Source organism: Leguminivora glycinivorella, chromosome Z, assembly GCF_023078275.1.
Source record: "Leguminivora glycinivorella isolate SPB_JAAS2020 chromosome Z, LegGlyc_1.1, whole genome shotgun sequence".
In the NCBI taxonomy this organism is placed as follows: domain Eukaryota; kingdom Metazoa; phylum Arthropoda; class Insecta; order Lepidoptera; family Tortricidae; genus Leguminivora; species Leguminivora glycinivorella.
In genome coordinates, this window is record NC_062998.1 from 1,663,876 (window position 1) to 1,682,213 (window position 18,338).

Genomic DNA, 18,338 nt, shown 5'->3' on the forward strand with positions numbered 1-18,338 from the left:
AATTCTTATAAAATTGATATAGATCACGTTATTCACGATTACTAGTAAGTACACGCATTTTTATACGAATATTTTTAGCTCGTATATTTGTAAATAAAAAGATATACCTATGGATATCATTAAATATTCGTTTTGAATACCTCATCACAAATTTATACCTTGCTGTTTAACTATAAAACAGGCGCCTGAGTAATAAAAGTTAATTAATACTTATAACCTTCCTCAAGAAACAAACTTAGCATTAGGAGCATGTACAAGACCAAACGGCATCCCTTTAAACTCAAATAGCCCAATCAAGTTCGACATTATCAAAGGTCGTATCAAAACTTTAAAATGTCTAATAATTTCCGAAAACTTTTCGATAGGCTAGTTTCCTACTAGTCAAATCAGCTCCTTTTTAAGAACTGTCAAACCGATTTGCTAATATGGAATTACAATACAATACAATACAATACTCTTTATTGCACACCTTGATAAAATACAACAATACAAAACAAGGAAGCAACAAAAACAAAGGTAAACAACAGGCGGTCTTATCGCTAAAGAGCGATTTCTTCCAGACAACCTTAAGGTAGCGGAAATTGATAAATTTACATATTGTCAGTAGGTGTCAGCAAATTCGAAGAAATAAACTTATCGCACAATATAGGCAAAAACATTAACATACATAAACATACATATATAATGATAAATAACTAAATGCATAAATATATAAATAAAATATATATAAATAAATACACATATAACAGTACCAGGTTATTTAGAAGGAGTAATCAGACAAAAATATTACGGAAGAGATAAAAAGTGGAGTTTAAGTAGTCTCTTGAAAGAGTTAGGAGACTGAGCACGTCTTATGTCATGAGGTAGGGAATTACTATGAAATACTGAGGAGTCACGTCACGGTCAATTCATTTACTTTATATGTATCTTTCTCTTTGACTTAATAAATACAAAATATATACTATAAACATAACTACTGTCCATATTTTTCTTCTATTTATGTGGTGTTTTATTTCCTGCACTGCATAAAATATTTTATTTTAAGTATAGGAAACTAGCCTATTGTTTTCACCATACATGCATGTTTTTTTATCAAATTTGGATTACACAGTATTAGATAATGATGTGCTTAATGTTCCTTAATGCTCATAAAGCGGTCTTCTCTTTCAAAGGCAGTGTCTCGTCATCGTAGTCAACTCTGCCGACTAGAATTGGCTCTGCCCCCTTTTTCTCGTGCCCGCTCTGAGGGTACGGCATGTCTCTCTTTTCTAACTCTTCGGCTAGACGAGCGAAGAGTTCCCTGAAATAGAGTTTAGTACAGGATACGTTATTTTCTTTATTTCTTTGCAGCTGATGAAGATCGACTATAATATCTGATTTTACTTCATTGAAATGAACAACGCCAAAGGGGGTCATTAAATACATTAATATTTATCCTATTTAGCATCTCTTAGCTAAGATCAGGACCCTAACTATATTTATTTAATTCTTTATTTGCTTTTAAAGTATTTTTCCCTATTATCGAAGTTTCACTCCCAATTTTAGGCCACGAAGTTTTTGCTACATGGATTTGCGTAGCTATGTTGAGCTAACTAAGCATCAAATTCGATTAAAGAATAAGGTTTTTTATACTGTTAATATGCCAACAGCGACAAACGCATAGTGTTTAAAATACTCACCTGAATATAAAGCCCTGCATATTCTTTGCCAGATAATAGAGGAACAGCCAGTCCCCATACTGGCATCCGTTGACAACGCTGATGACGTTGTATGGGTTGAATTTGCCGCCGGTTACTTGGCGGAACATCAGCTCGTTGAACCGCAGGGAACGGCGGTAGAGGAAGAAGGAACCGATTCTCCAGATCACAGCTGAAATTATAAATTTATAAATTGTTTGCCTACGCTGTGGAACATATTTTGAGATTTCATAAAAATAAGTCGAGCCTGTAACAAATCGGGAAATAGAGAGCTGGAAGAGCTAATGGCGGTGCCTAATATAATTGGCGAGATCAAAGCCACACGACTCCGCTGGCTTGGCCACCTGGAAAGGATGGGAGAGGATCGTGGTGTGAGAAGAGCATATGTGGGACGCCCAGGTGGAAAACGTCCGCGTGGGCGTCCCAGATATCGCTGGTGCGAGGAAGCCCTGAAAGACCTGTCCGCACTTGGTGTACCCAACTGGCGTGAAGTGGCGCAGGATAGGGCAGAGTGGCGATCTCTTGTGTCGGAGGCCAAGATCCTTTTTGGGTCGCTGAGCCAGTGAAGTAAGTAAGTAAGTAAGTGTAAGTAACAAATCGGGAGCATTCATGCTGTAAACGATATAACTAAGTATATCTTTGCATGTGTAAATAAAAATGCAGTACTAGACACTTGGGTAAACGTACTATGTATTATCAATATTAAAAAGAAAGTTACACAAAATCAAGCAGGTATTAAGGACAAGAAATTAATAATTAACTCTCTCGACAGCTTTACGTGAGGAGTAAATAATTTTTCACCACACCGACTAGTAAAGATCAATTTCGCTATTCGAAAACAGATAGCAAAATTGCATTTTATCCACAAGAGTGCAAAGTAATTTCATACATATTTTAACTTGATGTCTTAAGCTGGCTGGTAGAATTTACCTGTAAATGATGACTTTGAATCATACATATTCAATAAATTGATAGATTTGATTTAGTTTGATATTTTATAGTCAGTATTTTGTTTGTGTTGGTGTGGTGAAAAATTTTGTGTTTCACTCGGTGGCAAAGTATGTTTAACCTTCGTGCCTTGAAACCCTAGCAACGCTCAAGATTCCACTTTTTGAACCACTCGCTACGCTCGCGGTTCAATATTGGAATCTTTCGCTTGCTCGGGTATCAATATTGGCACGTGCGGTTAAACAACAACTTTGCCCCCTTGTAAAACAAATAACTATTTGGATCTAGGATGACATGATTATCTTTTTAGGAACATGATAATCATCTCTTGTAATTACATTTAAGTTAAATCACGACTTACCAAGCACAGACACGATGAATAAGAACAGGAACCAGAACCACAGTATGACGTAGATCTTCTCGTGTATAATATTGAGCGCCATCACACAGAGGGCGTCGTGTTGCTGTATGGAACCGCTTGGACCGTATTTGTGGAAGATACACTTTGTTACCTGCGAGATAAATTATTTAAATGATTCAATCGTAGGAGAATGTCGGCATCTTGTAATTTATCATATTGGCATTGAAGCAATAGATACCACTCTAAGAGTCGATACAAAAAAGTTTGAAGACACAGACTTATACTATAGTACTCTTTATTATATTGTGCTATAGGTGCTCGTAATGTTATGAAAAATAACATAGATACAGTGAGTGAGCTTCCAAAACGAAAGAGCATTAGGATTTTACAGCGATCGATGATACAGCGAAGCGAAAACAAGTTGGTGTCCATCTTGCTATTAAATAAGTCAGATATTACCCAAAATCCCTTTTGAAATCTTATGGGCTGTACAAATGACATACCCACGCAAAAAATCTAAAGTAAAAAATCTAAGAAGATGATTGAACCCTCCAGGCCGGGACCTATTATTATTCTAGAACGAACTAAGGAATCGTTCGCGCGACTCATTGGAAGCAAAAACCTAAGAACACTCCTAAACTTGCCTTAGGAAACACAGTCTCCAACGGATCAGCGATAAAGTCCCAGTTCCCAAAGCCTATGACCTTGGGCCCGAGATCCATGAACTGGCCGTTTAGGAAGCAGTTAACGACGTAGACCTGCAGGATCACGTGCAGCATGTTCACTATCTCCATGGCAACGAGCCAGACTGACCAGGTTCTGGTTATTCTTAGTCTGGGGATAGAAAGTAATTTTATTATTTAGTCTCTAAATAAGTAATAACAAACTGATTGAAGCCATCTCTACACCGATTTCTAAAAAGCTTTGGACAAAGTTGAGCATGCATTTATTATTCCTTAGAAAAATATCGTATTTATACGTAATGGAATCAAGGGAGATCATCTCCGATGATTTGCATATTTCGGAACAGCACCTTAGTTCATGGATGTATCTCAAGGCCTTCAATCGTAACTTCGAGTGTGCTTCAAGGGATGACAATCGGCCCACTTTTGTTCGTCTTTTTGCTATAAGTATGCTGATGACTTAAAAATACGTAGAAAAATGTGTGTACGTACATACACGTTTGTGCGTACTGATATTTTACAAGCAGTTACATTCTTTGAAAAACCTCGCACTAGAGACTAGATTTACATGAGTTAAAATGTACTATTTTGCGTAAGTGATAATGATCTTTAGAAGTTCTAACCTCATAATGATATCCTTTCTGATGATATCCAGTTTCTTGTCCAAGCTCTTCTGCGACGGCACCGTCTTGCCAGCGACAGTCATGTCGTTGCCATCTTGAATTGCTATGCTGGCGTACTGGAGACCGTCCACCAAGGCTTTTATTCTACCACCTGCAATAGCCGTTTCTTATTTATCATTGATAGTGGAGCTAGACTAGAGGTAGAGCTTTAGTAGCTCCAAAGACATAATATGTAACTCCGTATAGACAGATAAAGTCTAAACAATAAAGAAAAATGTACAGTGGCCTAGATGGCGTTACACATTTGGGGGACTCTCAGATAGATAGCGCTAATATTAATAGTTGACATTTTAATACATATCAAGCTAAGAATATGTGCTAAACGTCAAAACTGAGGTTCAAAAGTTTCAAGTATTATGGTATTGGCATTCAAACTTGTCAAATATCGGGCTCCCATGAGCCGTGGCAAATGGCAGGGATAACGCAATGAGGAATATGAGGATGTTGATGGTATTGATATTAAGTACTAGAGAAAAATTACAAATTGAGATTAATATTGGGTACATAATTGTAATCAATTATGTACCCAATTATTTTGCCGCAAAGACAGCTGAACTATATGACGCACACCTGCCGGCTAGTTTAGTATTCATTATATTTATTTATTGTTAAAAATTAACTATTGACACACTAAACTAGACACTTGGTAATATCAAAATATCAAATATCTTTATTGCAGTAATACGAGTATAATACAGACCCTGTAAGGGCATAGCAACTAAAATACTATAATTATGTACTTAATTATAATTACAATTATTTCTTAAAACCTAATTATATATACCTACATATAGACATCTGCACTATAATTATACATATTTGTAACATTACGGTGTTTTTAATCATTTTTCCAGGAGGCATCATCAAAAAATTCTTTCATTGAGTAATAGACAATAGCAAAAGTCTAACAAATATCGATTTAAAGCGGTTTCAAAAAGTTTGGGTTTTGCTATTGATTTTATTGTTGGTGGTATTTTATTATAGATTTTTATACACATTGTGTGGGGTCCTGCGTGATATAGTGTGAGGTTGAATGTGGGCAATGCAAGGTCGTTGTTATGTAATATAATAAGCGTAATATCATAATTGATGGACAGCTGACGGAATATGCAAATTAAATTAACGGTATTTAAGAGATTACTTAGATCATTATCGTGTATGGTAATTATTCATTTGACACTTCATTTGTTTCGATTAAATATAAGTTAATAAGTACCTACTAGTCCTACTACTACTTATAAATTAGGATTACCGATATAAAATAAAATTATTAGGATTCGTTTTTATATTATTACCCCTCGACGCAATTAAAAACGACGGGGTGTTAGGCGAAGGCTCCTAACACAAGCTATTTTTAACCGACTTCAAAAAAGGAGGAGGTTCTCAATTCGACTGAATGTTTTTTTTTTTTTTGTATGTATGTTATTCGATATCTCCGAGAATCGTGGACCGATTTTCAAAATTTTTTTTTTGATCGAACCGGTATAACCCCGAGATGGTCCCATTGGCACCAAGTCAGGTTCTGATGATGGGATCCTGGAGAAATCGAGGGAACTCTTCAAATATTATAGGCACATGTAATGTTTTTAGTCTATTTTTCAAAGGTACACCAGTATTTACGTCTGATGGTAATAATTTTATGTGGCTGAGCTGATGATGGAAGGTCAACTCCTCAATGGTTAGGAGTTAAAGGATAATTCTTTCACTACTGTACATGTATTCGGATTGATACATATAATATCACTAGGAACCACTAAAAATCAACAAATAAATAAACTTTTTAACAAAAAATAAAACCGCCTTCAAAAATAGGCGCGTTACAAAACACGGAGAAACTAAAAAGCCAAAAATAATAAACCTTTCAATTCAGATTTCTTATCGTATTGCAATAAGCTAAACATCCAAATTATAAACAAATCAATTATTTTTGGAGTCGGTACCAGCCTGTGTATGGTTGGGTGGGGCAAACAGGCAATAGCAAGGCGACGAACAGGTCTGGTACCGACTACAAAAATAATTGATTTGTTTATAATTTGGATGTTTAGCTTATTGCAATACGATAAGAAATCTGAATTGAAAGGTTTATTATTTTTGGCTTTTTAGTTTCTCCGTGTTTTGTAACGCGCCTATTTTTTTGCTTACACGGAGGCTTCATCCCTTACTTATATTAAAAATGTGTGTGTATTTTACATGAATAAAAAATTTTGTAATTTTTTTATGAAGTTTGACGTGTCCGTCTGTCTGTTTGTGTGTGTCTGTGGCATCGTAGCTCCCGAACGGATGAACCGATTTGATTTAGTTTTTTTGTTTGAAAGCTGAATTAATCGGGAGTGTTCTTAACCATGTTTCATGGAAATTGGTCATCTGCGTCGGGTTTTTTTTTAGATTTTGATTTTTTTAATGGTGTTATCTTAAATGATTTAGGGTCATACGTTACAATAACATTATTTTGTGTTTTTTCTGTTGCTCTGCCCATAGGTATTAGGTACAGTCGAGTTCATCAATATAAATATGTACATTTTTTCACCTTATTGCAACGAGTTAGGGTGAGGAAATGTACATATATTTATGAACTCTACTGTACATATATTTTAGTTGATAATAAACAATTTAAAATGTTTCTGAAATTAATTATTTGAATTAATCATGGGCATCATGTCATAACCACTCTAATTAGTTACTAGCTTTGTCCCGCGGCTTCGCTCGCATTAGAAAGAGACAAAAAGTAGCCTATGTCACTCTCCATCCCTTCAACTATGTCCACTTAAAAAATCACGTCAAATCGTCGCTTCATTTGCCGTGAAAGACAAACAAACAGACACACACACACTTTCCCATTTATAATATTAATATGGATTATTTATTATTATGGTTCGGCTTTAAGGTTGTCCAGAAGTCCAGTGAAACATTTGAAATATCTAGCCTTGTGACCTTCGTCTTATGTTATAAGTGCTCATATTAATGTATCACTTTAAACTTAAGTTCTACTTCACAACAGGTAATCAAATTGAGGTTAAGTTGTGATAAGATAAACCGCAACTCATATTGATAAAAGTATCTTTCGACTCAACATTACCTACTCACGAGATCCCACTCGCACGAATACTTATGATTATATATCACAGAAAAGATAAGAGAAAAATAATCGAATTTCATGAATTTCACAAGTTTTTACTTATTGCATTAAGGGTGCTTTCGAGAAAAACGTCAAAATAATGTAAAATTGATAGTTTAGTCGGTGAAATACTACACTTTCCGTTATCTTATAGATATATTTAATTCAAGTTTCAATTAGAGCATCTTATTATCTTAATACTTATTAAACTGGATTTTAGAAAATTAACTCATTAAATTAATTATGAATTTTTCTCTGATGCACGTTTAGGAAAACCCGCGTATAGTGCTGGATTAGTCGATCTTATTAGTAAAATTTGGACAATTTGGAATACTGAAACTGATAAATTTATAATACGTATATCCTGTACTACAAACTTCTCAGACTACATTTTTATTATAACGTTTTTAAAAAGAGTAAACAAGGCTAAGACGAATTCAATTTCATTCAGAAATTACCTAAAATTATGTGACAATTTCTTTGAAAATCTACATCACATCGGAGTTATTTTCGTACAAAATTAATCTGCAACGTTTACTAAAATTGCTCTTATGCCTTAGTGATTATAAATTTCTATTATAAATTTTTGGAATTTTTTTGAAAACGAGCCTTCCTCGTCACAATTATTGCCACTTCTGGTCATTTTCTCATATTTTGTTAAACCAAGTAGAAAAAGTCCTATAATATGTTATATATTTGTGAACTACTCGGAAATCTCTTTAATATGATACCACACACGGTATGATTAAGCGCTCGGTTGCGATTTAACTATATTTCACATGGAAGCCCTCTTAACACATATTAGTCCAGTGCGGACTGTTTGAAGTACCGCGTACACAGACCACTGCAAGGTATGTATAAGGTACAAGTACCAGTGTTCATCACGTTGATGCCCAAAAGATGACAGCGTTCTGTCACGTCTTGACAGAGACTTAAGATTTACTGGGTCCCTGGGTAGGTTTTACCCTAGGTAGGTACTTACTGGTACCATTCATCCCTCAAAGGAAACTAAGGTTCCTTCCTTCTTTCAAATATAATACAGTATGTAGCATAGCAGCATTAGCAGCCTAACGTAAGGGCCCATTTAGACGATACGAGAACTCGCATACGAGTATTATTTATTACATTGCGGTATTTGATGGCTGCGCTGAATTGTATGTACCTAACCTCAACAGCCCGCAATGTAATTAAAATCCCATGCGAGATCGCACGCCGTCTAAAATTCCAAATCAGGCCTAAGCTTTGAGTGATCTTATACAACGTGCTAGGCTCGTCCTCCAATCAAAGTCAAGGACAACTAGGTGGCATTGGTACTTCTGGTCTTTTTTTGTGCTAAATCAATTCTCCTACTTTAGGAGTTAAAAAATCCTCTCCGTGTATAACTACTAACCTCCTTTCTTCTTCCAAATATAATGCGGTATGTAGAAAGCTATAGACTGCTGGAAGCCACTGGTAGTAGGTGTGAAGGAACCTCATCATAATTGGCCTTGGGCCTTGGTGCTTCGCGCACTTGCTATATACTTACGAGTAAATCAATGATTCTCCGAATTTAATTGAATGGTTTTCGGACTTAGTAATGCATCTCCGTATACTGACCTTCCTTCTTCTTCCAAATGTAATGCGGCATGTAGAAGGATATGGACTGCAGGAAGAGCACGAACGGAACCCACTGGTAATAGGTGTGGTGGAGGGTCTCATCGTCATCACTTAAAGGACCCACTCCAGGATGCGGAAGGAACCCTGATTGAAGCAGGCTCTCGTTGTAGTGGCGAACCTGAGAAATTAAATGTCGGAATTATGGGGCAGAAAAAGAGCACCTTATTTGCTGGTCGACCTGGATATACTTAGCTGGACACATGACCGGAATCAGCGGCGAGCAGTTGCGTTGGAGGACAAGACCCGATAAGGATCATCAACATCATCCTCCTTGCGTTATCCCGGCATTTGCCACGGCTCATGGGAACCTGGGGTCCGCATTGACAACTAACCCCAAGATTTGGCGAAGGCAATAGTTTTACGAAAGCGTCTGCCATCTGACCTTTCAACCCGAAGGGTAACTAGGCCTTATTGGGATTAGTCCGGTTTCCTCACGATAAGGATAACTTTGCTAAAGGAGTAAATAAGTATATGCCCTAATTACTGTCTGAAATCTGTCGCATTGTTTAGTTCTTGAAGTCTAGTCAGTTCAGAATGCCATAAATGACACAATAAATAATTTGGGGACAAATTTCTTCAGTACGATTCCATAACCTTTTATTAAGTACCTACCTAAACAAACGAGTAGCGTACCTATTATAAAACCTAAATCTACTCTTATTACACATTTACTACTTTAGGTAAATCAGGGCAAGCTCCGGTTACCCACTGTTTGTTACGTTACGAGCAATTCGTCAGATTATGTATCTTTACTGCGACCATGAGTACCTATGCAAGGTCTCATGATTAATGTGAAAATTGCACTGAAAAAAGCGCAATGGAAAGTGTACTCACGATGGTAAAAGTGGCCATGAAGAAGCAGTACGTCTGTATAACATGGTCCGGCACGCCCTGGTCCGATATGCACTTGATGTGGTCTCCGAAGAACTCTCTAGCGCATACCAGGATCACGAATACCACCAGAAGGGTCACCGTGGCCTTGTAGTGGAGCTTGAACACTAAGTTTTCTATAATCGGCTTGGCCTTGAACTTGAATTGTGGGGCTACGGTTGCGATGGTGGCCGCGAAGAGTCTGCCCTCCATTTTTTATGATTTTGCTGGAACAAATATAGTTGAAATTAAAAATTTGAGCAGGCTGAGATTTAGTAATGTCTTGTTACTACATTTAGTAATCACTCAGATTAATTCGCTTGGCTGCCTAATGGCACGGATGTGTCTTAATTAAGACTACCCACTTAATTGTATAACAGGCATTATAGTATTTTTTTCTAAATTTCAAAGGTCCTCAGCAGTCTACAGTAACCAGAAAACAATATATTAGTACATACTTTAAACGTACCTGGATGACCTTGAAGGATCATTTTTGTTCCTATCATGGATGTTTTCTATGTATACATGTAAGTATTTGTATATGACATATATCGTAGTATTCGTAGTACCCACATTACAATAAAAGCCTTCTTGAGCTTACCGTGGGACAGTAAATCTGTGTATGAATGTCCTATAATAATTTTAATTTGTTTATTTTCTTTCAGATTAGTCCTTGCCGAATTGAAAAGACCTTACCATACTGAATACATTATACAACATACAAAATGGTCCTTCGACCCTGATGTTTGACAAAATATTAGATTTATAAATGAGCAATACTCAAATAATGTTAGTGAAATGAATGTCACCTAAAAGTAGGTAATTTCTTTAAGTTTTCCTTACAATTTTCTTTTTCTTTTTAGTAATGCCATTATGGCAAGTTGGCAACCAGTAGCAAAGGGTCGATAACCTCATAAAACAATGTTACACAACATTGTTAGTGTTACTACCACGTGCAGGTAATTCGGGTCACAAGCGTAAAATTCTATTGATTTGTTATCGTTTGGAGCCAATTCGAACTTATTCATCATCATCATCCTCCTTGCGTTATCCGGACCATTTTTTTTCAAAGTTGTCCCCCCACTTTTCATTTGGATTTGGAAATTTTTATGTATTTTCCACTCAGAATCGCGTGCTCTTTCAATCCTAATAGGAGAAAAAAAGTGTCCCAAGGTTTTTTTCCCATTCCGTTACCATTTTTTCATACATTTTGTATGGCGGTAACGGAATGGAAGGTTCGACAAAATGTATAGAAATCTTGGGACATTTTTTTTCTCCTATCAGGATCGAAAGACCTCGCGATTCTGAGTATGAATCGCGTAAAAAATACCCACGTTACAAAAAAGTGCGGTGGACAACTTTGAAAAAAAAAAATGGCCCATTCCGGCATTTTCCCGGCTCATGGGAGCCTGACAACTCATCCCAAGATTGTGCGTAGGCACTAGTTTTACAAAAGCGACTACCATCTGACCTTCCAACCCGAAGGGTAACTAGGCCTTATTGGAATTAGTCTGGTTTCCTTACGATGTTCTCCTTCACCGAACTTACCGATATCAGAATAGTCACGATGTTTTCCTTCACCGAACTTATTGATATTAAGAATAATCTTTTTTCATTTCTTTTGCTTTTCGCTCGTTCTTGTTGGTAAATATATTGGTGCGAGAAAGACAGGGATAAATAAATAACTGAGTCCCACGGTAAGCTCAAGAAGGCTTGTGTGTTGGGTACTTTAACAACGATATTATATAATATCAAATACTTATATAGGTCCATATAGAAAACATTCATGCCTCAGGAACAAATATCTGTGCGTATCACACAAATAAATGCCCTTACCGAGATTCGAACCCAGAACCGTGCCTTCGCAGGTAGGATCACTTACGCGCTATTAGGCCAGTCCGGTTGTCAAACCCAAATGATAACAAAATGAATTTAAATACTTATGGGAAGTTTAATTCGAATTGGCTTCTTTAACTGTAGGTAAATCACATATGATCGAGAATATAAGTAGTACGATAACAGCAATAATACCTATGCATATGGCTAGTAAATATTATGAGGTCAAGCCAGTAACTACTACCACACCTCGGACACTGGCGATCAAATATATGAAAGAGGCGCGTTCCTAGCACACATTCTAAGCTCGTCTAGGCGAACGCGTACCATGCTTGTATGAGTCAGATATGACAGGTCGACAGTTCGCGTTTTTGACAGGCGGTAACTGTGAGGTAACCGAGAGGGGGTGGGCGGCACTTTCCGCGGGGAGCGGGAGTGGCCATACTGTACGATAGTACTCTTTATTATACTGTGCTACTACTAACCTATACCAAAGACATGTATAACTCCGTATAGACAAATCAAGTCTAAGAAAAAAACGTACCTCAGTACCATACAGAAAAAGGTACGGTGGCCTAGATGGCATTACACCTTTGGGGAACGCTCGGCTAGATGGCGCTAATATTAATATTTGACATTTTAACACATATCAAGCTAAGAATACTTATGGGCCAAAATGTCAAAAATTTTGAAAAAACCCCCGACCGCGACATAGTGGACCGATTTTCATGAAACATGGCTAAGAACACTCCCGACTAACTCAGCTTTCAAACAAAAAAAACTAAATCTAAATCGGTTCACCCGTTCGGGAGCTACGGTGCCATAGACAGACACACACACAGACAAACAGACAGACAGACAGACAGACAGACAGACACGTCAAACTTATAACACCCCGTCGTTTTTGCGTCGGGGGTTAAAAACTGAGGTTCAAAAGTTCTAAGCCTGTGTCAAGAGATGGCAGTCTATGCACTGTGATTACACATTTTACTTCGACTGTAACTCTCTACGAGGGGCGTTCAATAAGTAATGATAATGAGTATTAAAACATAAGAATGTAAGTATCCTTATATTTTTATAATTAAAAGTAACTCTTTTGTGATTTATTTACATGTTTAATTTTTTCAATTATTATTTTTTTGCCCCCTTTAAAAATTTAAATCTTAACGATAGTCTAAATACCATGTCAGTAAGCACTTCACTTCATTATACTTCAGAGTAGCGATTATATTACAATTTTATTTAAAGGTCGGGTATAAAATATTAATGATCCTTATATTGCCTTCAATATTAGGTATGTCACTTGTAGCTTTAAATACACCATCTTGAGCAGCACCCTCGGCAATTTGAGGGTTCGGCCCTGTCTACTGTCATTTTGAAGGCCAAAAACATTATTATTTGTTTGTTTAAAATGTTCTTACTGTAACTAATCATTTTTTTAATATTAAAATGATTGTATGTTCTTCTTTAATACTAACGTAATTTTGTTTCCAATCTATATTCTCAATTTTCGTGATAATCTGTAAAAATCATGAAGATGACCCAAAACAGCACCTATATTATTTTTGGATACCATACCGTTTGAAAATGTATCTATACGAACTTTTTTTATTGCTGTTACTAACAAAGGATAAACCCAGCTTTGATTTAAAGTATGATTATTTTTGATATTCATGTCAGAAATGAACTCACGACATGTCAAATAATCATAAAAACATGCTCTTATTTTACTGAAAATTTTCATCCCCCACCTTGTGTCAATTATTTACATATCAAAGAAAAACAAATGAAAGTAGTAAAAATTTGAATTATGCAATTTCACTTTAATGAGTACTGCTACATGGACAAGTTAAGAAAAATTAAATCAAGATACAGGAACATATCCATTCTCATTACTTTTTGAACGTCCCTCGTATACTTAATACTCGATCCTCTTTGCCTATACTAATTTGACTTAATATTTTGAAAAGCTTTCAGTTAGGTACTTATTCCTTTAAAAATAAATGTACATATTTTATTATTTCGATAAATCTAGTTAGGTAATAACACTAAGTATTAACTAGATTAACTAAAATTCCCAAATTGAAAGGGGGGCTTCTTTCTATTTTAGCATTTTCGTTCCTATAGCGTCTTAACTTAACTCATTCCAGTTTCAGCTCATCCAGTTCAATACAGTCGTAACAGATGGCAGCACTAGTATATAAAGGTAAATAATCGCAGAGCAGGGTAAAAATATCGATAACAAATTAACAATGAACAAGAATCATTATTACTTATGAATCTTTGATTTCTTCGTATTGTACTGAAATATCAGCAAAACATAAAGGAACGAATAATAGTTATTTGTTTTACAAGGGGGCAAAGTCGTTGTTTAACCGCACGTGCCAATATTGATACCCGAGCAAGCGAAAGATTCCATTATTGAACCTCGACCGTTGTGAGTGGTTCAAAAAGTGGAATCTTGAGCGTTGCGAGGGTTTCAAGGCACGAAGGTTAATCAAACTTTGCCACCGAGTGAAACACAATATTTTTCACCACACCACATGAACAAAATATGTACCTACTGACTATAAAACTTCAAACTAAAGCAAATCCATCAACAATTTTTATGACTCAAAATCATAAGTTACACAGGTAAATTCTACCAGTCATCTTAAGGGTCCCCCCACATCTAGCGTCTCGCGAGCGTCGCATCGGGCCAACTGTATGGAAAAAGACGCCGCGTCGACGCGACTTCGGCGACGCGGCGTCAGGCTTTGCCCATACAGTTGGCCCGACGCGACGCTCGCGAGACGCTAGATGTGGGGGGACCCTGAGGATGCCGAAGACCGGGCGAAGTGGAGAAGACTGAGCAGGAAAGCGGACCCTGGTGCTAGGCCGGGAAAACGCTAAGTTGAAGAAGAAGAGTCTAAAGTGGAGGATAGATGTACGAGCAAGTACGCGTACTTATGGCTCGACGAGATTTTTCGATTGTGTGTCACCGTAAGTACGCGTACTTTAAAACCTAACCACAAAATTAAATTTTTGTAAAAACCCCCGACTGCGACATAGTAGACCGATTTTCATGAAACATGGCTAAGAGCACTCCCGACTAACTTTGCTTTCAGACAAAAAATAAACTAAATGTAAATCGGTTCATCCGTTCGATGCCACAGACAGACACACACACAGACAGACAGACAAACAGACAGACACGTCCAACTTGTAACGTCCCGTCGTTTTTGCGTCGGGGGTTAAAAACCACCGCGCATAGTCGACGACTATCCAACCGGCTTGAAATCTTTTCTATCACCCACTTTAAAATCGGTAAAAACGCACCTGTTATCCTTATCTAAGAGCGAGAGACATGCTTCGGAACACGTAAGGTGGATACTGACGGCTATTCTTTGTCTTGCCCCTGTAGTTGATAAGATAAAGTTTTGATAAACTGATTAGAGCGACTTCATAGCAATCGATGCAAAATGATTTCGGCTGTCTCGAAATTTAGGCGAATTAAATAAATGAAAGAAAGAATGAAAATATATATGTTGCAACCAGGAACATATTTATTTATTTTATATACTAAGCAGTATATGGCTTGAGAGGATTATGCGACGTTCTTGCCAATGTGATTTCTTCCTATTCGCAATTCTGGACAATCTGAATTCTACGCAATTAGTATTTCACCTCATTCGCTATTGTGCACAGTTATTACTTGTGAACAGTGGCGATTCTTCCTGTTCGCAATTCTGCACATTCTGAATGGCACACAGTAGTTTTTGACCTCATGCGCTATTATGTGCAGTCATTATTTGTGTACAATAGCGATTCTTCCTGTTCGCAATTCTGCACAATCTAAGTTCCACACAACAGGTATTTCGCCTCATTCGCTACTGTGCACAGCCATTATTTGTGTACAGAATAGTTTCTTCCTATTCGCAATTCTACGCAATCCCAATTCGACGCAATAGGTATTTCACCTCATTCGTTATTGTGCACAGTCATTATTTGTATACAGTATAGTTTCTTCCTATTCGCAATTCTAATACGCAATTCGGTTTCCACACAATAGGTATTTCGCCTCATGCGCTATTGTGTACAGTCATTATTTGTGTACAGTATAGTTTATTCCTATTCGCAATTCTACACAATCTGAATTCGACTCAATAGTATTTCGCCTCATTCGATTTTATGCACAGGCATTACTTGTATACAATCTCGTTTTGCACAATCTCAGCTTCCTCAATCCCCGCAAACACGCACACATAGAAACGCAGAAATCTCCTTACATGAGCAGTACGTCGCTGAGGAGTTTTGTTCTGATCTATTATCAGCAGTTCTACTTCATCAAATGTCACAATGTGAACTATTATAGCATGACAAATACGAACATTTCACGAAAAATACGAAGGAAACGCTTTTCGCATTACATCTGTAATTATTTAGTAAATATTGGCCTATACCTATAGTCAGCAAAGGTTTGAATTTAACATTTTGTTTACAAGATATTGATATGGTGACTGGTGAGATTTATTTTATTTTGAAATTGGGTGTCAAAATTGAATACAGTGCCTGTAACAACGCTATCTGACACCTAAATATTATTTTTGCTGAATGTGTATAACGGTATAGTTAATATTAATAATACTATTTGGAGCTTTGCCTACTCTAGTGCGCCGCGGAAGGCACTTTCTGCGTTTCTATGTGTGCGTGTTTGCGGGGATTGAGGAAGCTGAGATTATGTAAAACAGATTGTACACAAGTAATGACTGTGCATAAAATCGAATGAGGTGAAATACTATTGGGTCGAATTCAGATTGTGTACAATTGCGAATAGGAAGAAAGTATACTGTACACAAAATAATGACTGTGCACAATAGCGCATGAGGCGAAATACCTATTGTGTGGAATTCGAATTGCGTAGAATTGCGAATAGGAAGAAACTAAACTGTATACAAATAATGACTGTGCACAATAACGAATGAGGTGAAATACCTATTGCGTCGAATTCGGATTGCGTAGAATTGCGAATAGGAAGAAACTATTCTGTACACAAATAATGGCTGTGAACAGTAGCGAATGAGGCGAAATACCTGTTGTGTGGAACTTAGATTGTGCAGAATTGCGAACAGGAATAATCGCTATTGTACACAAATAATGACTGCACACAATAGCGCATGAGGTCAAAAACTACTGTTTACAATTCAGAATGTGCAGAATTGCGAACAGGAAGAATCGCCACTGTTCACAAGTAATAACTGTGCACAGTAGCGAATGTGGTGAAATACTAATTGCGTAGAATGCAGATTGTCCAGAACTGCGAATAGGAAGAAGTGACATTGGCAAGAACGTCGCATAATCCGCTTGAGAATCTAAAGCAGAAAAGAATTCGTCCTGCGCTACCTCCCCCTACAGACTCACGTTTTGTGTATGATCGTTGTGGCAAGAAGTGCCGCGCTGCTATAGGACTGTACTGTAGAGGTATAGTCATCAATAGAGATGCAGAACCCCGTAAACTCACAAGCGCTGCAACAGACATCTATAACAGATGCTGTGGTCAATGATGAAGCAGTAAAAAATTACAGCATGAAGAAATACCTATAAGGTTACTATAGAAACGGATTATATCGCGTATAATGATATAATGAATTTACAATTCATCCCGACGTATTACAGCATTCGTGGTCAACGGGTCACGAATGCTGTAAAGTTTTCGAGGCGTCAGGATGAATTAAATCATTATTCATCCATTGTAGGGTTTTATTTTATAGGTAGTTTTAGTTTAGTTATAGTTTTATTTATAAGTTCATAGTTATTTTTTTTTAGTATGACTATTTATTTATACAAATTAATGTAATTATTCTCGTGTGTTGAAAAACTCGCCAAGCTCAGGATTCTATTCTCGAACCACTCGCTTCGCTCGTGGTTCAACTATAGTATCCTTTCGCTTGCTCGTTTTTCAATTCCACACTCGGCGTTAAAATACAACTTTGTACCCTTGTATAACAAATAACTAATGTCTGATCTTTTCATTCAGTCATTGTAAAAGTTTTCTATGTATTTGCATTATATATACGTACATAAATAGTGGTAATTGTCACAAAGAACAAACACTTATGTTTACCAACACAGCTCATTTATTATGAGTGTTGATAACACGAGTCGACACAGCACAAAGATGTACATCATCTTACTCATAGATTGAGCACGCTCGCATTCCTTCTTATTAAGGTTGCTTGTAGAAGTTGTAGATATGGGCACGTAATAATAAAAAGTACCTACATTTACTTCCTGTGTTCCACGTTAAATTATGGCACTTGTGTTTTGTCTACACCGTGCAGAAATAAAAAAAAAGAATAGAATATAATTATATTTTACTTAACACAAAATCATATTATTATATTTAAACTAGGAATAATTAATAGGTACAATAACATGAAAACTAAAATTAAACCTATAAATAAAACTGAATAACAAACTACATATACAGGGTGTAAACCTAATACGGGC

The 18,338-nt window shown here is 36.7% G+C and overlaps 1 protein-coding gene across 1 annotated transcript; it reads right to left on the reverse strand.

The window, feature by feature from the left end:
• Nucleotides 1-970: 970 nt before the first annotated feature.
• Nucleotides 971-15,245, reverse strand: LOC125241100 (innexin inx7-like). The gene is made up of 8 exons (XM_048149415.1): nucleotides 15,168-15,245; nucleotides 9,978-10,240; nucleotides 9,084-9,261; nucleotides 4,313-4,463; nucleotides 3,651-3,840; nucleotides 3,007-3,157; nucleotides 1,680-1,869; nucleotides 971-1,300 (listed from the first exon to the last, which is right to left on the reverse strand). Exons 2-8 carry the CDS (start codon nucleotides 10,224-10,226, stop codon nucleotides 1,147-1,149), a joined length of 1,263 nt encoding a protein of 420 aa, XP_048005372.1. The 5' UTR covers nucleotides 10,227-10,240; nucleotides 15,168-15,245; the 3' UTR covers nucleotides 971-1,146.
• Between the last annotated feature and the right edge of the window lie 3,093 nt (nucleotides 15,246-18,338).